The sequence below is a fragment of the Globicephala melas genome, chromosome 1 (assembly GCF_963455315.2).
Source record: "Globicephala melas chromosome 1, mGloMel1.2, whole genome shotgun sequence".
In the NCBI taxonomy this organism is placed as follows: domain Eukaryota; kingdom Metazoa; phylum Chordata; class Mammalia; order Artiodactyla; family Delphinidae; genus Globicephala; species Globicephala melas.
In genome coordinates this window covers 62090152-62112586 of record NC_083314.1, presented here as the reverse complement: position 1 = coordinate 62112586, position 22435 = coordinate 62090152, and the positions used below count along the sequence as shown (strand labels likewise).

At 45.4% G+C, this 22435-nt stretch overlaps 1 protein-coding gene across 3 annotated transcripts in view; it reads right to left on the bottom strand.

The window, feature by feature from the left end:
• Window positions 1–5631: 5631 nt before the first annotated feature.
• The window catches only part of ILDR2 (immunoglobulin like domain containing receptor 2), a 58689-nt gene continuing 41885 nt past the window's right edge, over window positions 5632–22435 (bottom strand). For all 3 annotated transcript variants that reach the window (XM_070043999.1, XM_060296897.1, XM_060296892.1), the window contains 4 exons: window positions 16612–16725; window positions 12047–12263; window positions 10244–10916; window positions 5632–8966 (listed from right to left, as the gene is read on the bottom strand). In XM_070043999.1, the coding sequence (XP_069900100.1) occupies window positions 8931–8966; window positions 10244–10916; window positions 12047–12263; window positions 16612–16725 (1040 nt within the window). In that variant the 3' untranslated portion in view covers window positions 5632–8930. The remainder of the gene's footprint in view (window positions 8967–10243; window positions 10917–12046; window positions 12264–16611; window positions 16726–22435) is intronic.

Sequence of the window (22435 nt, the reverse complement as noted above, 5' to 3'; positions counted from 1 at the left end):
ACATACAGAAGGACTCATCACTTCCAAATAAAAAACTCCTAATGCACTTAATTTGATTTTCCATAAGTGAATTCATACACAACTTTTTAAGGATACAACTCTTAGACACTGAGGCACACCTCAATACCTTGAGTCCTGGAAAGTTAGCACTAGAGGCGTTCCTTTATATGTGTGCCACTAGATGGCGCGTCAGGCTAACTCACTCCCCTTCTCTGAGCAACTTGCTAGCTACCAACTACACCTCCTGCCATATTTGGTGAGTCATTTCAGGCCACCTGATGAGCATTCAGGAAATGCTTAATACCAATTCAGCAGAAATGTAACTTTCACCTAAATGGTGTGATGAGTATTATTAGGATGTCTCTACCAAGATTTTTTTCAGAGACTGACTGAAATCAGCCTACTTCTTTATTTCTTGAATTGAATGTATATAAAAATATGACTTTTACATTAAGCAAACAGAAATCAGTAGGGTTAAAATGTAAAATAGTTGATTTTTCCCCACAACTACCTAATTCTAATCCATACTATGGGTCTACTCCTTCCTTGCTTCTTGAATGAAATCTAGATCCATAATTTCTTCGGTTACTCTTGAATAATACATGGCATTCTGTCCACTTTTAACTCGCCCAAATAGTCTTACTCCCATAATTAAAATAATAATTCTTTTATAATGATCAAACTGGACAATTTGTAAAGTTAAAGTTTCTTGCTCTCCCCTATTGTAGGCTCATTTTACTCTAGAAGCTTGCATTAGAGAGAAATGCATGTACCTTCTAGATTTTCCCCATTAAGCACTTCCACTGCTTCTTCCCTCAATCACTTCTTCTTGGACCCCCCAGGGTTGCTGTGTATATGTATGTAGATGTGGAGTTATTATGGAGAGAATGAGGACAGGTAAGGAGCAAGAAAGGTCTTTCTTGACTGGCATCAATACAATATGACATTTTACCAAACATGAATTCACAATCAAAAACTACAAAACATATAAGGAAACAAGAAACCATGAGTGAGAGTTAGCAGAAGTAAGAAACTTCAAAATTAGACCCACAAAGACTGCAGATATTAGAATTATTGGGTAGAAAGTATAAAATTAGTACATTTAATACATTCAAAGAAATAAGAGGGAATTGTATACAACAGTAAGGAACAAAACACTATCGTCAATGACTGTGCAGATTTGAAAAAGAATTAAATTGAATTTTTATAAATGAAAAATTTATAAAAATGTATTAATTGAAATTAAAACTCAAAGGAAGGAGATTAGGGGAAACTAAAGAGAAAAGTCGTGAAGTGGAAGATAAACTTGAAGGAATTACCCAGAAGAGACCACAGAAAGATAGAGATGAAAAATACAAAAGATAGATTTAAGCAATATGTAGAATAGAATGAAAAGGTCTAACATACATTCAATTGGAATTCTCAAAAGAGAGTTTAAAGAGGAGAAGAAATATTTGACATGTTAATAGCTGAGAGTTTTCCATAATTAATGAAAAATCCATGGATTCAGGTAGCACAACAAATCCCAATGTGAATAAGTAAAAAGAAATCCACAACTGGTCACATGTTGATTAAGCAAAAAAAAAAAAAAAAAAAAAAAACCCCCCCCCCCCACACACACACACTAGAAAAAAGAAGAAAATCTTAAAAATAGCCAGAGAGACAAGACAGATTGCTTGCAAAGGAAGGACAATTAGATTGGTAACTGGCTTCTCCAAAGCAACAACAAAAGCAGAAGGGAGTGGAATAATATCTTCAGTGTGCCAAGAGAAAATAATTATTGATCTAAAATTGTATACTCAGTAAAATTATCTTTCAAAAACAAGAATGAAGTAAAGATTTTGTCTGAAACAAATACAAACTGACAGAGTATCCTACCAATAGACCATCACTAAAGAAAACTTCCTTCGGATAGAATGCAGACGTTTTCAAAAGCAGATCTGAAATGCAGGAAGAAAAGATGTGTAGAAAAAACATGTAGGTGATTCTAAACGAACACTTTATAAGTCAAACACCGTATTTTATAAAAGCTGAAAAGCAAGATAGAATTAAAGCAATGGATAACATCACAGAAAGTTCAGAGGAGGTAATCAGAGTTAAACTGTTTCAGTGTCTAACTTTAAATTAAATCTACATGTGAACATCTTAAAGTTAACCATTAAAAGAAGAAAACTGAGTCCAGATGCTTCAAGCAAGGACAAATTTTCCATTCAACCAGAGCCCTAAAGTCTGGAAGTCCCTTGAGAGGGCCTGGCCAAGAAGAGAGGAGTAATTGTTCTCTGGGGGTACTTATCACTTCCTTTGCTAACAAAGTTTTAAGTTGCCTTCTCTAAATTATGATGCTGTGGAATTTTTCAAATCTCTTCAGAACTTAAAATGTCTTCCCACAAATAGTTTCCTTCCTCCCTTCCCCAAGTGCCATTTCTAGCAGGCAAATGCTTGGACCCTTCTTGAAAATGAGCTAAGAACCATCCCATTCGTCCAATCATCTTTCCCACTCCTCAACTCCTGAGTGTCAGACGGTCTGTGGAGAGTGGTGAGAGTGGCCAAAGAATGTATCTGGGCCGTAGCTTATTAAAATCTATAAAAACATACATTACACTCTGTCAGTACTTGCCTCTAGTCCCACAGTATTCATTCCCCATTACAGTGCTTAAAACAACCTGAGGAGGTCATGTATCGTATGATTTTTTTTCCCCTGCTGAGGTCATTTAATGTCAGATCATGATTAAGCATAGTTGTGCTAAATCATGAGTTCTTCATAACCAGTGTAGGTGAAAATGCTTTATTTAGTTTAAACGTTACAAATTCACTTTGTATGTTTGACACTGAAGAAAAGTCATGGGCGACAGTGATACAAATATTTCAGTTTTGATGCCACAAAAATAACTGGGCAGGTGACTCTCATGAAGCAGCTTTCTGACCTTTCTTTGTCCTGTTGCTCCTTCTACTCCCTTTTCCTTTATTCCCACAAGGTAAATTCTCATTGGATAGTGCCCAATACCTTTGTTAATAGAGTGGCTTTTCTGAAAGCCAAGGTAAGAGGCAAGTTTGTATCTCTTCTAGCCTCCCTAGAAGGAATGAGCCAGACGACATGGACCTGTATCCAGCCTCACCAAGAAACCCTAACATAACTATTAACTGAACTGCTGTATTGGCTACCTCTATATCTGGCCCCTGTTAGTTCTACCTTAAATCCCCAAATGTAGTGAAGATGACAGATAGTTCATTCCAGGCAGGTCACCCCCAAGCCCCGGAATTCTGAGTCTAGATGAATTTGTAGTTTGGCGCAGAAGTTCCTCTTCAGGAAGGACTCTAAAATCTGAAGCACATTTTGATCAAAGCCTTTTCCCCTCCAGCATCGCTAATGAAAATGAAAGTCTCCTTGAGTAGAGCTGACTCCCTCTTAGAGCAGTATTTGAGGACCAGTGCTTAGGAGGATGAAGCAGCCACAGTGCCTGTCTCCATAGCTTCACCCTGGTGATGCCATGAGTGAGCATTGCATCCAGGACTCTTCTCCCCAGATGCTGGGCTGATTCCACTCCACGGGTATTATAGGAATTGGAAAGAACCCTTGACAGATGGTCAGAAGGCCTGGCTCTATGATTTTAAAACTTACTTGACTATAGGCAAATGACTTAGCCTTTTTCAGCCTCAGTGTTACAATTGTCTGATGGGACCACCACGTCCACCCTGCCTCTCCCACAGGGGTCACTGTGAGGGTCAAATGCGATAATGCATGTGAAAGTGGTCTGTAAACAGCGCTATACCAGAAAGATAATACAAACTTTATTCTTACCACCCTCAGGCAGTGCTAAAGCTCAGGCTGCTTCTTAAAGCAGCTCCACGCTATCCTTGCTCCTCTCTGTTGTTAAAAGCCCCTTACTTGGAGCTTCACGGAGCGGCTTCCCAGGTGAAGAGAGGAAGGATACTGGTGGGAAAAAACTAGGCACTTTTTTCTTTAAGTACCTGGCCCCTATTTTGGTGAATCTGGATCTGTACATCTTATAAATCAATTTCAAACCCCTGTAAGATTGTGGCAGCATTTAAATCTGATGTTGGAAGGATATATAACGTAGATTCTTGCCCATCCCACTTTGGGTCTAAAGGCGGAGGTAGGTGTTGACCAGCCAGGCTGAAGATTTGAATGCTTCAAAAAGTGATTTATTTTTGCCAGTTCCCCAATGGTCTCTTTTCTTTCTATTCATGATCTAAGTTTTGCTCAGAATGACATCAAGGGAATGAGAAAACTACCTGTAACTCTTGTTCTCAGATCTGAGATTGTCACAACAGGATCTCTATTCTAGGACTGGGAACAACTGGAACAGCCTTCTGGGGCGTGTTCCTAGCCCTCCTTTCTCTCTGCCTCACACAGTTCTCCTACCCCTGGACACTGGCGAGCCAGTCACCACCATCGTAGCCAGATTGCTGGGGGGTTCGCTACTGCCAGCCCCAAGCGAGAACGAGCGATCTCACTAGGACATCTGAAGAAAAAATTTCGAAGCCTGAGGAAGCCTCACGACCAAGTGTTCTGGGGCACATGATGAGGTATGATCTAGTGTAAGATTTCACAAATACAGGTGATCATAGGACTCTCCTGAAATACATGTTAAAAGTACAAATCTGGGCTTCCCTGGTGGCGCAGTGGTTGAGAGTCCGCCTGCTGATGCAGGGGTCACGGGTTCGTGCCCTGGTCCGGGAAGATCCCACATGCCGCGGAGCGGCTAGGCCCGTGAGCCATGGCCGCTGAGACTGCGCATCCGGAGCCTGTGCTCTGCAACGGGAGAGGCCGCAGCAGTGGGAGGCCCGCGTACCGCAAAAAAAAAAAAAAAAAAAAGTACAAATCCTAGCCCCAGACCCACCCCGTCAATCTCCGAGGCAGGGCCCAACAATAATTTTCAACAGCAATCAAGTAATTCCTATGGTTAGGCAACCTGGGGAAACACTGATCCAACAGAAAAGACCCAGTTAGGGTTCTGACTTCACTAATGGCAGCGATGGCTTATTTCTCCATCTATAAAGAAAAGAGGGGGTGAGTTACAACACTATCTGTGACCTTAGCCTCTCTCCAAGGCTGCCTAAGGTCTCATCAGATAACCTATAGGAAGTCTTTCAGACTACTTAGAAATATTTACAGATGTGGCTAGGTCTTTTCAGCGTGGAGAGCTGTGGGCTAGAGTGGCAGCCACTTCTCATGCCCAGTTTGCACAGTCCCGTGCCAGGTGCAGAGAATGGAGACGAGGCCGATCATCTCTGCAAGACATTCTCTGCATTAGTGGCGGTGGACAGCAACACTCGTGGCTGCAGAACTGAACCCCTGGAGAGCTCCCCCATGAGCACTAGGTCCAACAAATGTCCCCAGCTTCCTCATAAGTCTCTGCATGGCCTAGAGAAGTTCATCTACCTGCCACCTGCATCCATGCCCCCTCATCCAACACGTCCCTGACTCGGCTGTGACTCACAGGCAAACACTCTCAAGTGTCTTCCCACTGGGGCCTCTGCTTTTCAACCCTCTCCATCCTAACTCACCTCTTTCAGCTCAGACTTTTTAATATTGGCTTTTCAGATCACTGAGCATATCTTTAAATGGTATGGATGGACAAACACACACAACACAAATATCAAAATATACCCATTTAAATTAAAAACCTTTAATTCTCTGGGTTTGTTGTAATTTATCCATAGCAATATTTCATATTATATGCATAAAATCTCCCAGTTCTTTCTTGGGCATGTCTTATTCCCCCTATTCAATGGCAGGGTCCCCATGGACGGAGACCAAGTCTTACACAAGTCTTATCTTGTACCCCCAATAACACCTAGGAAGGAAGCTCGCATGTATAAGCACTTCCTATGCAGGACAGACTATTTAGGGGAGAATAAACAGAAGGATGTGTTGAGAAAAGCTGGGGTGCCGAGGATGGCCAGTTTGCCTTTACTTGTCCAGTCAACCTTATCTCCTGGCCACATACCCAGAAATGACTGTTTTCTCTCTCGACTGGAGGCCTGGAGGTCCGAGTGATTTATGCAGCCCTTCAGAGGATAACCTGGTCCCATCTCAGGGGTCCCATCCCAGGTTATTTCCGTAACCTGTTATCATCTTTGTATTTTTTATTGTCTGTCTGTAGTTCTGTTGTTTGGGGACTGCGGGTTTCCAATTTTAATAATTCTTTCCCATGGCTCCCTTCAACGTTCACCAAAATCATACATGCCCCTGACTAATAAAAGCAGTATTTTTGGTCTCTGCGGCTGGTGCTATGGGGCTCTTTGGTGGTGAATAGCCTGACACAGTGCTCAGTATAATGAGATAGTAGCTACCGCAGCTACCCAAGATTCTCTAAAATTGCCTGAGCAAGTTGAAATCCAAAGCTGGTGACTAAGAAACGATGTTTTAATCATCTTTTCCATCGGAATCGGGGCCCAAAAAGACAGACTAGAGCTAAAGCTTTCAGAGGCCAGGGACACCAGCAAGTCTAAAACTCAGCACCAGGGTTATGGCTTGTGTCTTCCAGCCCTTGGAAGTGCCAGCACTGGGCTGAACTGTTCTGGTTCCGCTCACACAGGCCAAGGCCACTGTGAAGTCCTTTGGCAGGGCCAGTTCTCCCCCAGGCAATGGTAACAACTCATCCTCACCTAGCCACTTCTTTATTTCCTTGCACACATAGGACTGGTTTGGAAATGCCATGAATTAAATGGACACCAGAGGAATGGTACTCTGAGAAAAGGGCCTAGCTCCAGTCAGACAGTTCTGGAGAGACCGAGGAGATGCTGAAGAAGAAGCCTTTTTCAGAGGTTGTCCATGGAGCCATAGATAGAGGATGGACCGCTGCCGGGAGCAGAGGGATAGCGCCAAGCATCATCGTCCTCCAGTGATTTGACCCAACCATGTATCCCACCATAAAAGTGTGGGATGAAGAGCTTTGACGAAGGTCTGTCAAAGAAAGTGGAGACTGAGAGATACCTAAGGTTAGATGGAGTCAGGGTTTTAGGGCTAAACATTCAGACAAGAAGAAAAAGCCAGGTTTTCCTTGAAGAGAAATGAACATTTAAAGAGTGCACCAACTTCTCATGCCTTGAGTAGGAATCAGCAATGTGGGCTGGGCTCAGGTAGGCGGTTCTTCTGTTGGTCGCAGCTGGGCTTCCTCATGTGTTTGCAATCAGTTGAGAGTTGATAGGCTGCCAGTTAGGGTGATGGGGGTAACTGGGCCCCTCTCTCTCATCATGTGGCACGCTAGCCCAGGCTCATTCACCTGGTGGTGGCTGCAAGTTTCCCAAGAGCAGCAAGAGAGGACAAGCCCCATGCACAAGAACTTGTCAAGTCTCTGCTTGTGTCACATCTGTTATTGGGCCACTGGCCAAATCAAATCACATGGACAGTCCCAGATTCAAGGGGTTGAGAAACAGACTGCACCTCTTGATGAGAAGGGAAGAGTGGCCATTTTTCACAATCTGTACAAATTACAAAATCCAGAGAGATCTAGCTTTGGGATTTAGGCAAAATCTATCATTTAGGCAAGGGTGGGAGTAGGAAGTGTTCCTTCCTGAGAAAGGAAGGATAATCTCTCTCATCTCCCAAGAGCATCTAGAGTGGCAGCCTGGTGAGGCCCAGGGATGCCTGTCCCACACTCAGGTGTCCTGGAATGACGAAGCTGGGATGGCAGGAACAACTCATGGTAAACAAAGTATAAAACACACAGAAGATCCAGGGGAGTCTGTGGGGGAAATGGCCCATATTCAAATTATAAGGAGACAATATATTCTTTTCTTCTTAGATTCCTTCTCATTCTTCTCTATTTTGCATTACTATCTTCTCCTCTTTTTCTCCCTCTTCTCTTTCATGTGTATACTTTATTTTTTTATTTTTTATTATTTTTTTGGTGGTACGCAGGCCTCTCACTGTTGTGGCCCCTTCCGTTGTGGAGCACAGGCTCCGGACGCGCAGGCTCAGCGGCCATGGCTCACGGGCCCAGCCGCTCCACAGCATGTGGGATCTTCCCGGACCGGGGCACGAACCCGCGTCCCCTGCATCGGCAGGCGGACTCCCAACCACTGCGCCACCAGGGAAGCCCTCATGTGTATATTTTAATCATTTATCAAAAGGCACCTGATGACAACCTAATCAGAGTGCAGAGGGAGGCAGGGCTCTGTGTGTGGCACCAAAACCTGTGAAGAGTCCAGGAGAGGGGAGGACAGGCAGAGCCCTTGATGTCCAAGACTCAGACGTTGCTGTGCCAAAAGAGAAAACGCAGTTTATGTTCTCAGGATGGAAGAAGAAATACCACTTCGACAGCTCTTGCTTTGTTCCAGCCACTCAAGAACTGTCATTCGAACAGTACACTGAAGCCATTTCTGTGATTGTCCCACAGGTCACTGTCACTGAGCTCACCACGGGCCTGATTTCAGTGTAACAACAGTCATTGACTAGTGACTGGGAGGTAATGGGGCTAAAAGGTATATTTTGTCTGAAGCTATCTTCTGCTGTCAGTGAATTCCTTCTAATAGTAGTAATCAATTCTGTCTCTAAGCACAGCACAGGAGGTATAGAAAAGAAGACTGTAGGCATAGGCATTATCTGGAAGTTAGCAGTCCAGAGCTAACTCCCTTTTAGAATTGGAAAAGGAATCCTGGTTTGGCTAAGGAAGGAGACTGGGCAGGATGAACTCTGTGGGTGAGAAACTCCATGTGTGGGAATGTGCTCACACGTAGTTGTTTTCTTGATAAGTTTCTCAGACTAGTTAGATGGGCACTGAGGTTTGCAATCAGCCTTCCTGAAAGGCTGCCCCCCATCCCTTGCTAAAGCAAAGATCAGCAAATCTTCCAAGGTGGTGGCCAGAGAAGGTCCCGGGCCTGCTGCTTCTTGGATTTGTGTCTTGTTCCCGTATTCTGCTTCTGATTTCTAGTCATCCAGAGAGTCGTCTTGAAAACAAACATCAGACCACAAGGGACATCCTGGTTGGAAAGTCACTCTGGGGGAAGAGCAGGAAGAACCTGATTAAAGAAACCCAACCCAACACAACAGATGGTTCCCTGGGCAGAGTCCACACCTGTTCAGAGCCTGGCACACCCTGACTTTTAGGGCATTTCATTAGGCTTGTGACTACTGTCCCTAAGCCTTAACTGGTGCTGAAGCCAACATACATCTCATGAAACTTAGTCCCACGGCCACAGAATAACTTCTCACCCCTTTAAGGATAACTGCAATGTTTACTGTTCCACAACAGGTAGTGCAGGTGGTGTACCATAAACCTGATATCACCTGAAAGTTCCTTCCCTACTCACAGTACTTTGGTCATCACAGTTTTTGTTTTGGAGGGGTTAATAATCATGCCAGAACCTTTTTCTGTTCATGTTCTCTCCCCATACTACACACTAAAGAAAATGTGCAGCTTGGAATCATGAAAAACAAAATGGCGGGAGAGGCGGGGTAACTGAGGAGGGGGCAGAAGCATCCAGGCTTGGAGAGTGGCCTCTGGAGTACAAAGGCACCTTGGGAACCCACATCTGTGATTGTCCCCCAACAACCTCTGAGGTCACATTTGGGGGCTGAGGGATGGAACGAGCTGCTCTTGGCGTTTAGAAAGAAAACAAAGTCTAAATAAGGCCACTTACAGAAGAGACAATTAGCTGGGCAGGGACTGAAAGACTTCTTTCACATATACTGGGCATAGGACAGTTTACACTCAATAAAACATCAAAGGAAAAAAAAGTGAGCTGTCCTTCATGAACACCGATGGCTACTAACCTCGGGAATGTGGACTCTTTGGGGCATTTGATGCAAGTTACAAACCCTCACCCTAAAAGGGATAAGGGATGGAGAGGAAGGCACACATAAGCATGCATAGAGCATAGATCGTCTGCACGCAGACCTCAGAAGCCCACCTAAAGGCCTGTGGTAGTAATGAGCCCTCGAAACCCTGATGTTAAATGCTTCTTAAAGCTCGTCATTAATGCTCTCGAATACTCTACACCTACGTACCTGCTACTTCTGCCTTTTTTCAATGCTCCAGGGGCCAACACTCACTTACTTCACCTGGTCCTGGATAAAGGGAAGCGGGGGACAAACCAGCCTGACACCTGCGTTCCCCAAGCAGGAGGCCCCGCTCCCTCCACCTGGGCCCCACTCGGCGTCTGGGGCAGGGCCCTCCTTCTCAGCTCTCCCTCCTCCCCAGCCCCGCGGCTCCTGGACAGCGATAGTGCACGCTGGCTCCCCGCCCAGACCCCGTGGAGGCTGCCTGGGCCTCACCGTCTTCTTGGCGGGTTCCTTCTTCCTCCTCTTCTCCGAGTTGCTGTGGTAGGGCAGGTCACGGCCGCGGTAGGACGGGCCCCGGCTGAGCTCGCGCTCGCTGTAGGGAGGCAGCGCGTCGTCGGGCGCGTCCTCCTCTTCGCCCTGCGGCGTTCCCTCCTTGTAGGTGGACGGCGGCGACCAGGCGTAGTAGGAGGCGCTGCGCGGGCCGAGCTGCGCGCTCAGCTTGGACGGCGTCTCGAGGCTGCCGCCGCGGCTGGCGCCCTCAGGCAGCGCCTGCCGCTCCACCCCGGCGCCCCGGAACGAGTGGTCGTACTTGGGCACGGCGCCCGGCGTGCGGCTCACCAGGCGGGGCAGGTGTGCGTCGTCGGGCGGCCGCCGGCGCGGGGGGCTGTAGGACCAGCCGCGGTCCGCGTCGGTCAGTGGCTCCCGGCTGCGGCTCCGCTGTCCGTAGTACTCTTCCAGCGAGCCGTCCTGGTAGAAGCCCCCGTGCGCCCGCGCCTCTGAGCGCTCGAAGCGGCTCCCGCCCCGGGCCTCGTGGTTGTTGCCGTCCGCCCTGCGGGACCGCGGGCCGTAGGAGTCAGCGAAGGCCGCCAGCTCGTCCATGGAGACGGCCGGTACCCCGGTGGCGAAGTTCTTCCGCGACAGCATCTCGGATTTGGAGCGCTGCTGGCTGCGGGCAGAGGAGGCGCTGGTCAGTCCAGGTAAGCCGTGCGCGAGGCAGGGAGCTTGAGCGGGGATCTAAGGGCCCCTGTCGTGTCTGGGGCCTCTGTCAGGAGACCGAGGTTCGAACCACGGCTCCGCTCCTGGCTGGATGAATCACCTCGGGCCTCTCTCACGCCTCAGAATCAACAAACAACAAGCTCAAGGCGGCCATGCCCATCTCGAGTGTTAGTGTTAAGGATCAAGATGGGGTTGTGTGGATAAAAATACTTCGTGATCTACACGGTGCTGAAACACACGTTGGGCCTTCTTTTGGCCATTACGATGTGACCTCTAGTTGACAGCCTCCTGACTCACTCCTCACACCCTCAAAGCCAGCGTGGGTGATGTGGGCCTGCAGTACACACAGCAGTGGCCCACGGAGTCCCTGTAATATTTGGTGACAAACAGAGGCCTTTCCCTTCCTCAGAGCCGAGGCCAAGTTACCTCTTGAGGTGGCAGGCAAGAGGGAGCCTGCAGTTGGTACTTTGAGAGAAAAGCAATAGTATCTACTGCCCCTCCAGATACAGGTTAGGTGAGTGGGGAAGGTGCTGTCCGGTGGGCACTGGCTACACAAAACTGGACAGACAACTTGGCCGCCCCACATTCATTGGCCATGTGACCCAGGGTAAGTTCCTTAGCATTTGTAAGTTTCAGTTTCCCCAACTTAAAATGGGGACATTAATAGTACCTCCCTTTTAGAATTAGGAGACTCAAATGCAACAGTATAACACGTTTGGCACTTGACCTTTCACAAAACAAATGATCAAAAATGATGGAGGTGATGGGTGGGGTTTTTTAGAGGTTATAGGATAAAACGTGAGAAGAGCAGAGAAATGTTAACAAGGTTCATTAAGGGGTCTAGAGTACCCTCTTCAAGGAGCCTTGAGTGATTACTTCTGCTCATGGTGTCCCAAGTGTTCCCTTGCTTAATAAATGTGGGAAAGGGATGTTCAACAGCCCACAGAGAGACATGGCAGAATAACCTAGAAGGGCAGACAGAGATGCTGCTGGATCACAGCAGCCTCACGTGCACCCTGCCTCCCAGCTCCTGCCCCCTCACGCCCAGCACCAGCGCTGCCCGGCCACAGCCACCTTCACCTGTGCCTGAAGCTCTCCAGATCCTCTTTGTTATACTCCATGGCCGAGGGCCCCCGGCTTGGCCCGCTGCTGCCTCGCATGACACCTGACCAGTAGTCAGGATTGCTTTCCAAGTCCCCAGACACAGGGAACTGTTTGCTTCGCATCTGATGGTAAGACTGGCGGAAACTGCTGTCTTCCTCATGCAGGGAGCTGAGTTCCGAGATGGTGTTGTTATCTGCAGGGACAAAAACCAGGCATGACAGAGCTTCCTACCCATAGAACAGAATGGGAACTCGGTTAACGGCTGAGACTGGAGGCTTTGGGAAACTCCCACCGGAGGGCCTCAATCCTGTCCAGGGTGGGTTGTAGACCTGAGCTAGTGGTATTTGTATTCTTAGCTCAGCAGGAACTGGCTCCAGCTGGAAGCCCACTTGCCTACAGAGAGGGAGGCTTCCTACATGCTCTGTTCTTGGAATAGGAAAACAATTGTTATTGTTCCACCTAAGGCAGGCTTCCCAGAACTTGGGCTCTCTACAGCTGGTCTCCTCCTAGTACATCAGCATCCTTGCTCAAATATTTTTCTTCTTGTTGTTTAATTCAGTGATGAGCCATGATGATCCCAGGCATGAGGCAAAAGGGGCAAAAAGAGAGAGAAGCCACAGACCACAGGATCTTCCCTACTGTTGGCTGAGTCCCAGGGTGGGGCCTTCAGAGTCAGTGCTACAGCTCCGCTTTAGAGGCACCCCATTCCAGCTTCCTGCAGTTGTGCCCCTCCCCACAGAGCGAGGAGTCCACAGGGCCAAGGGGGTGTACACACCTAGTGGCCATCCACCCCCCCCTCTGGATGTTCATCCAGGAACCTGGACTATCTTCCCCAAACAATACCAAGTCCATTTCCAGGGCCTGAGTAGACCTCTTCCACTCCCCAAAGAGTATGGGGCCATGGGTGGCCAGGACAGCTGTTTGGAGGTGCGGGAAGAAAAGGGGAAGGTTGGGCTGCACTTAGGGCTTCTGGGCCTCCGCTTATACTCTGGTCCTAGCCCAAAAATGTAAAGAGGGAGGGGATGGTCACAGCCTGCTCATTTCCTAGGGTGGCCTAAGTAGCTTTTCACAAAAGCACTTGTGAATAAGGACCAGAGTCACGGTCTGGAAAGAAAACAAAAGAACAAAGAAACTATTTATTTATGAAACTTTGAAATGGGTTGAATTTCACATTACTTAAAAAATAAATCTAGCGAATCTATTTGTAATGTAACTGAATCCATTTGTTTTCCAAAAATCCTTTGAACTTCAAACTGTTATCAAAATCAACATTTATAAGGTGTAGGGCCCGGCTGCTGAGCAACAGGTAAACCGAGATCAGATGTGGGAAGCACAGATGTGTGTCTCAGTTTCCCCTCTACCTCGTCTCCTCCCTATATCCCCAATGGTCCTTAGAGGAGCAGAGAATTTTTGCTGGTTCCCACCCATGAAGGGAAGGGAGGGTCTCCCCCCACAGCATAAACACAGCCTCCTTGTCCTGTTTTACCAGGACACAAGGCTGACCAGGAATGCCGTTCAGTTTGGTCATGTGATCAGCTGGTTTTGAATTATAATCTAATTATAAGCCTTTTCTGCCCCGTAAGGAGAATGGACTAGTCCGTGCCTATTTTAAAGGAAAACAACTCAGATCCTAGTGATTAATCAAATCTAGAACCTTTCTTTTCTCATGATCCCAGCGAACTCCAATCTCCCGGGAACCATACAGAAGAGAGTTTTAAAATGCACCGAGTGTGCTTCTTGAAAAATGACATTATTTATTCAGACCTTTCCTTAAACTTCAGGGAATAATGGACAGTTTTCACTTCTCCAGATACTCAGGGCTAGCTCTGTTTCACCATTCATATGACGGACAGTCCAGGCTGTATGCTGCTCTAAAATTTCGGCCACAGTGAACATGAACATCAACATACCCCACTTCACAGACACCTAATAATGGAACTCTAGAGCAGGATAGGCAAACTTTTTCTGTAAAGGGCCAGATAGTAAATATTGTAGGCTTTGCAAGCCATACTGTCACAACTATTCAACTCTGCCATTGCAACATGAAAGGAGTCATAAGTAATACAGAAGTGGATTGGCATGGCTGTGTTCCAAGAAAATTTACTTGCAAAAACAGGAGGTGGAACATATGTGCCCTGGGAGACGTAGTTTGCTGATTCCAGACTGAAATATCCTAAGAGCAACCCCCTATTTACAAGGGGCAGGCGAATGAGGATCACCCTGGCTGGGAAATTCATGGGCCTGACCCTGAAACTCCTATTTCTTACAGAATCTATTACTCCCTTGCCGCACCTGAAACTATGAGACTCATTTTATGATGAGATCTTCAAGAGTGTCCTATGTCCGTGATCCACCCCAGGGTTTACTTTGCTCTTCAGGAACAGAACCTCTCAAACTAAAGAGAACTAGATTCCTACTTCATCTCTCTGCAGTTATGGTAACGTCAACCTGCAGGTTCAGGAGTGCTGGGCTCCAGTTCTGGCCCCGACACTGAGCTCTGGCACTGGTTACTTTCCCCCCTGCCTCCCTTGCCTCTTCCGTAAAATGAGGGAGGTAGATTCGACAGCCTCAGTCTCTTCCGGCTCCAACATCCTAAAGTCCTATGAGTTAGAAGTCTGTGGTCTTTGACTAGAAACTGCCGCTGCAGCTATGGCACATTCCACAGTTGGCTCCAAAGTGTCTAGTTTAACAAAAGGGCACAGGACGGGAATCAGAAGAGCTGGGTTCTAGTCCTGATTCTATCACTTCAACCCTCTCGGCTTCTGTTTCCTCATCTGTCAACCCAGGCCATCCCTTGGACTCTAAGATTCCTTGGTCATTACCTTATGGCCAGCCAGCCCTTGGAGACCACTTTAATCCAGGCAGACAGAAGACATCACCTAAACTGGGATCCACCCTTTATTTTCAACCTCCGTTTTTCACTTTTTCTCTGTGTGTGTGAGATTCACAGATTTCCTCCATGGGCCCTTTCTCCTTGATCTCTGACTATCTCTGTCTCTGTCCCCTTACAGAGATCCATGACAACACTGTTACAACTAGCTTGTCAAAGTGCAGTGACATCTGCATTCCTGACATTCCAATCTGGAGATGGTCTTTTTATAACCAGTGTGGTGGGTGGAGGCAGCAATGGATGCAACTCAGACAGGATGAAATTAGAATTGCAAACTGGGAGGAATATGTTGTCTTTAATCTGAATAAAGCTCCTCTAGTCTGGGACTGTTTCCCCAACAATGCCATCAAGTCTCTCGTGGATTCCAAGGCGAGGAGGGTTCAAAGAGAGAAACGTAGTGACCTCACTCCCAGGCCTGCCAGCACCCTCTGATCATTAGCCTGTCCGTGTCAGACCTGCCCTGTGATGCCTCTCATGACAGATGGTAATTTGGAATCCAAATCAAGAATCAGCTGTGTCAGCTGCAAAGTCTCCCAGGGCTGTGGGTGAGTTAAGGGTTGGGGCCCTGACACCTACAGACTCAGTAATTAAAACGTTCTTTGGACAAGAGGGGCAGCCTCTTTGCTGGCCCCTCAGCCTCTGCTGCTGGGCATCTCAAAGGAATGTAGGCCTCTTTTTTACGAGATTTCTTTCTTTCTTTCTTTCTTTTTTTCATCTTTATTGGAGTATAATTGCTTTACAATGGTGTGTTAGTTTCTGCTTTATAACAAAGTGAATCAGCTATACATATACTTATGTCCCCATATCTCTTCCCTCTTGTGTCTCCCTCCCTCCCACCCTCCCTATCCCACCCCTCTAGGTGGTTACAAAGCACCGAGCTGATCTCCCTGTGCTATGCGGCTGCTTCCCACTAGCTATCTACCTTACGTTTGGTAGTGTATATATGTCCATGTCTCTCTCTCGCTTTGTCACAGCTCACCCTTCCCCCTCTCCATATCCTCAAGTCCATTCTCTAGTAGGTCTGTGTCTTTATTCCTGTCTTATCCCTAGGTTCTTCATGACCTTTTTTTTTCTTAAATTCCATATGTATGTGTTAGCATACAGTATTTGTCTTTCTCTTTCTGACTTAACTGCATTTCTTTGGCAGACTTGCTCTTTCACTTTCACTGATAACGGCAAGTCGGGCAGCTGGACTGTCGTTCAATGCTAGGGCCTTTCATGTTGGAAAAAACTGATACTCAAGCTTCTACATCCTAGGTCATTATTTTGAATATATTTTAAAGGGAGTAGTAGGGAAAGGCTGTTTTAATAAAATATTTCCAACCCCAGGATTGCACGGCCCCAGCAGTACTGACTGCCCCATGGAGAGACACGATAGGAACCAAGATGGTATATGATTGCTCTTCTTTTTTTTTAAATTCTATTACGGTTTATTACAGGATACTGAATATAGTTCCCTGTGATTGCTCTATTTTTCATACCAGAATCCCTTTTTTCTTTCCTCTATGTACTCAAAGCTACTTTCTTTAGGGTGGTATCACCAGCACCCCTACTAGTTCTGACCCTGAAAGCTCAGGCCTGCCCACGTATGGTCACCCCCAAATCCCCTTTAGCACGATGCACAGATCACGTAAAACTAACAGATGCTCACATCTGCCTCTCATCCTTCTGGCTGGATCAAACTGAGCCAGCTCCTTCTCGACATAGTATAGGACCTTCATGGAGTCTCTCTCTTTGTCAGCTTGGATCCGGTAACCTTTGCGAACTGTTGAGAAACAGACAAGAAGGTGAGGTGAAAAAAATCAGGAGAAGACAGCTTCCATTTACTTTACCAAGTAGAAAACATGGGTCCCACTAATAACAACTCTTTTTGAAATTACCCAGAAATCGTAACCTGTAGTTGTATATATGGAACCATACTTCAGATCCCCTTTATCAGATGGTTCCATTAGAATGGAGGATCGGCAGGTCAACAACAAAATTCTATTACAGTATATTTTTAGTCATTTGTTAACCTCTGCTTCCTACCTCCTGACCTCTTATAGCTCTACTTAAAGCTCATCTTCTCAAAGTTTGGGGGAGTACACTCACACTACAAAAAGACCACTCTCTAGACTAGGGCCACAGATCACTCTACAGTCTGAGGTTCATACCTTCACCTGGTGGAAGCACATGTAGCTTTAAAACAGATACCCAAACGTCAGGGACCTTGACACAGGTGGCCTAAAAGCCTCTAGTTGCTTGGGAGATTGTGCAAAAATTCCATAACTAGGTGATGCATAAGAGCTAATATTAGATTGTAGGCTTTATACATATTAGTACAAAATAAAATGCAAAATACATGGATTACTATTATGGTTCCATTATTATTTCTTTAGCATTTTCCTCTTAGGAAAGGGATTACCATATTTTTGACATGATTAATTCAACCTGCTGCTATGTGGTTACAGGCAGGTGTTCTTTTCAGGGCTTAATAAAAAACAAAACCAAAGCATGAGAGATAATACCATCTCCTACATTCCCATCACTCATATTGTCAGGGGCAAAGGCTGTTGAAGCCCCATGTCACTTATCAGTCGAGTCCAATACCAGCCCCAAGGGTGATCAGACACGGGCAGGTCCAATCTTCACAGATAAGAGAAAGAGAAAACAAGAAAGAGTGAAAGGAATGGGATGGGGACAGAACAATAAGGGTAATAGACAACACTTAATTGGGCACTGAAATGTGCTAGGTCCTGTGCTAAATGCTCTACATGGACATTGATTCCTCACAACTACATAAGGAAGTTAACTGTTAGTAGCCACATTTCATGGTTGAGGACACTTTGGTTCAGAGAGGTTTTATAACTTGCTCAGGAATAAGTGGTAGTTCTGGGACCGGAACCATGTAGTCTGACTGAAGCCCAACCATACTGGGCATCTTGCCTCTCTGGAGTCTAGGAGCAGAGACAGTATGGAGAGATAGGAGAGGAAGACAAAAAGGAAGAGCCCAGAGTAGAAAATGCTCTTAGGTGTGCCATAGGCAGTGTCATCTGAGGCACGATCCTACCTTACAGCCCATCAGGACTGTACAGTGGGATGGAAGCAAATGACCCGCCTCCAATATTCTCTGTTCCCAGAGTAGGGCAAATACCATAAAGAAACCATACGACTGCATGCACCTCTGGAGAAAATCCTGCTTTCTGTACTCTGGTCATGTTACCCCGGCTGTGGACAGAGCCCCCCACACAAGCATGTACGTGGAAGATTAAAATATCTTCCACAGACTCTAATCACAGCCCTGGCATTGAAGATTGGGAAGACGCCCACACATCCATTTGCAGGTGCACTGGTTTTCTATATGAGAACAGGATGGGCAGTCCACATTCAGCTCCAATTGTGGAATTACTTAAAAAAAAATTAATGAATCTCAGCACACGCTTTTTAGTACACCTTCTCCCGGAGGTTAGATCCATGATCCGTATGCAGAAGCAATTATTAGCAGAAATGATTTTATTTATCAAGCTACACACTCTTCCATCTCTGCAGAGGTGTTTACATAGTACAGACAGTTCACTTAAAATGCAATTATCCCACGGAACTGCTATGTCTGTTCTGAGGCAGTTATGTCTGATGGATGAAACACAGGGCTGGGAAATGGGGAACTGGGCATCTTGTAGGCATGCCGCTGGATTTACTGAGGGACCTCAAATAAGTGGTGACCTATCCAGGACTCAGTTTTCATGTCTGTAAGATACAGCTAATACTTTTCACCTTTTAAATAATCTCATAGGGGAAAGACAAATATATAAACCAAAAAGAAAAAGAAAAAAGAAAGGAGACAACCAAGACCAAATCAGTGGCGCACTTTGAGTTCTCTGTAATTATTAGGGGCAGCTCAGATGACACCTCATCCAAAAGGCTTTCTTTTTCTCTAGCTAGAAAAGTTCTCTCCCTTCTCTCTCTATCCCACTCCTAACTTACAAATCATTTACTTTGAACTTTCATCATGGCCCTTAATATATTCTCATTGGTTTCAAATGATTTGTATAAATGTCTAATCTTCCCAAAGATTCTTGAGGGAAAAGACTGCTTATCATTCTAGCTCAGCGTAAAGCCCAGGATGGTGCTCTATACACAGTATGCACTTAAATGTTTGCTTGAGCTGACTTGGTGCCAGCCTGGGGCTGGGGGTAGGGTTAATGCTTTCTTTAGAAACAGTATTTTCAGTAGTTTCCCTGTCTAGATCGTAAACTTCCTGAGGTCAAGGACAAATTCTCTCTGTTTATCTCTGCATCCTGAGCACCTAGCATAGAACCTGACACATTGCAGACACTCAAAACACATGTGTTTGTATGAATGAATGAATGAATGAAAATCAGGAATAAAAACTATATTACAGAGAATTACAAGTAAGGCAGAAAAGGCCATGTGATGGGTTTGTTGGAGAATTTTCACCAGGAAGGGGAAGGCTTGAATGGTAGCTTGAGGGAGCAGCAAGGTTTAGGTAAGTTTTGTTGTTTTGTTGATGATTATTTTTTAGTAAAGAAAATGAGCATGTTTATAGGCATTAGGGAAGGGTCTACTCTACCTGCAGCTGTGGCTTTATCTAGGTGTTCTTAATATGTGAAGCACTGTATGGCAAACATTCAGTAATACTGAGATAAAGGGGGGAAGAGTATTGCTATAGGAAACAATGTACCAACTGTCCCCTGGCAATGAGAGATGGCTGCCATCCTGAGCAACAGCTGGAAACTGCTCCCTTAACTGCAACTTGGACCGGCGCTTAGATTGCTTTCTGTGTCATTATAACAAATTGCACTCCTCATTACGAGACAGATTTGATCATGTATGCATACGTTATCATGCCCCTGCAAAGTTACAGTAACTCTTCACAGCCTCAAATGACAATGGCAGCTTCGCCTTTCAGTACTGGCATTGTAAAGAGACACCACTGTACTAGATCCTTTCAGCTTTGATTGCTAAGTCACACCAGCTCATGAGTTCAGAAATCTTAATCCCTCTACTTTGTCAAAAAGGACAGAGGCAGAGTACTGATGTTTAGACTTTAGAGGCATCATCCGTTTGGTTTCAGTAGCTAAAAAAGCTAGGCACTTCTCCCTTTAAGAGGCGTTGGTTTTCCTCTTTTAATTGAAAGCTGTATATTCGTTGGGTGGCACGCTATAACTAATTCTCTCATCGTGGTAGAACCTGGCTCTGTGTCACGTATATGCTCAGGAGCACAGAAAACCTTTCTTGATCCTCCGAGCAGATGAGACTTTTCCTTCTCTGAGCTGGCATCAGAGAACAGTCTTATCATAGGCTCCTTTCTATTTGTCACTCATTTGATTTCCATTCACAAGCCCCCAGAAACCACTCTGCTGGACCATAAACTCCTTGAGAGAAGATTTGTACGCATTCATTAAATTTTTCTTGATTTGAAAACAAATAGAATGGTGTCAAGCCGATTTTTATCTGTAATTTGTCTGAAGATCAGAGAACTCTCTGATGCGTGGTGATATTTTAATAAGAAATGTACTACATTATTGGCCAAAGACCAGCATTTTTTGGAAAATGACTTTTTTCCTGAAAATGTCTTATTTCAGTTTAGGGTCGATGGGTGATTTATTTCTCTTTTGAAGTTCAGTCTGGTCCAAGTCCTTTGGTTGGTATGGATTTTCATACTTCAGCTCCTCTAATTTATTAGCCTTGCCAACTTTGATTTTTACTGGAGAGGGACTATTGGGATACTCATTTTGATGCCAAGCTATAATTTCAAAACTTCTTATTGTTAAAAGATTTGAGTTGATACTTCTGACCCAATTAAGGCTCAACTGTTTTTCAGCTAATTTCCCCTTTAAAGCCAAATCCGATTTGTAAAACTTGCAAAAGAAGTCTGTAAGGCAGATATCCATGGATATAGCCTTGTTCTTCCCGTCCTATCTTAATAAGCTAAGGAAGGCTGTTTATGGATAATGGAACAGCTGCCAGATTCCACCCCCAGGGTGACAGCAGCTCAGTTGTGGGAGAAGTGATGCTTAAAATTTGCATATTCTCTGTATACATACAGTAGGCATATATATAGACACACATCCTTATTAGTTTGAAAAATGACATTTCAGAACCCTACTTGCCTATTCAATTCTTTTGCAAGAAGGATGAGTGGAGACCAGGTAGATGTGAAAATAAAATGGATTCAAGCAAGGGAAAAGATAATTGCATTAATCAAGGTGGGAGATGATGGTGGCAATGACTAGGATAGTTGAGTAGAGATGGACCAATTCAAGGTTATTTTGAGGTCTAATCTGAAGGACTTGGTGACCAGTTGGATGAGAGAAGTGAGGGAGAGGAAGAGATAAGGATCAAGCCCCTGCTTCTGGTTTGGGCTACTAAGTAGATAACGGTGCCATCCACCGAAAATAAGAAATGTAGGAGTTGGTTTGAGGTTGAGAAACAGCAGATTAATTCCATTTCCTAGATAGATGTTGAGCTGGAAATGCCTGTAGTACATTAAGGTGGGTATGTTCAGAAGGCAGGTGGATATATGGGACTGAGGAACAGGAGAGAGGATGGAGATAAAGACTGGCAGTCATCAGCATATAGATGATGACTGACGCCATGGACTAGATACGATTCCCCAGAGAGAGGACCTTGCACAAACAGGAGCACCAGCATCTGGGGGATGTGCAGAGAAAGAACAGCCAGCATATAGTGAAAACGGTAGGAAAAACTCCAAAGTACAGTGTTGAGGAGGGCAAAGAAATATGAGTGCGTTGTCAGGGGTGGCAAGAGCTTTTGAGAAGTCAAGGGGGCAAGCTTTGAGAAGCATCCATTCGAGTTAGCAATAAGGCGACCTTGGCAAGCGCTGGTCTTTGGAGTGGTGAAAGCAATAGCAAGACAGAAGTTAGTTGAGGAGAGGAGATGGAGACATTAAAGATTCAAAACTCTATCAAGGAGCTTGGCTGTGAAGAGGATAACGTGGATAGGGAAGTAGCATCAGAGGACTATAGGGTTTTTGCAAATTGTTGTATTTTAATGGGAGAGATCCGAGTGTGTTCTGAACGCTGATAGGAAGGAAAGGAGAGATCCGAGTGTGTTCTGAACGCTGATAGGAAGGAAAGGCTAAAGACGTGAGGTGGGAATGGGGTGGGGTATGGAGATTCAGCAAAGAGAGAACCTTGACAAAGCTGAAGGGGATGGCCCCAGAGCAGGACAGGAGGAGACAGTCATCTTTTTTTGTAACACAGGTAACAAACACACATAGCAGGTAACCGCTATGAAGAATGGGAGAAGGAATCAGGGTGCCTCTTACCTCTTGCCCATTCGGTAACTAACTGGCTATACTATAGGTAGCTCATCAAAGATGTCTTTTCAACTACACGGAGTGTTCAAAAGAGTATTGTGTACAAATGTAATCTGAAAAATTACTGTTGCTAGATGATTACCCTAAAATTGAAGTAGCATAAAAATAAAAAATAGGCTAAATTTACATCTTT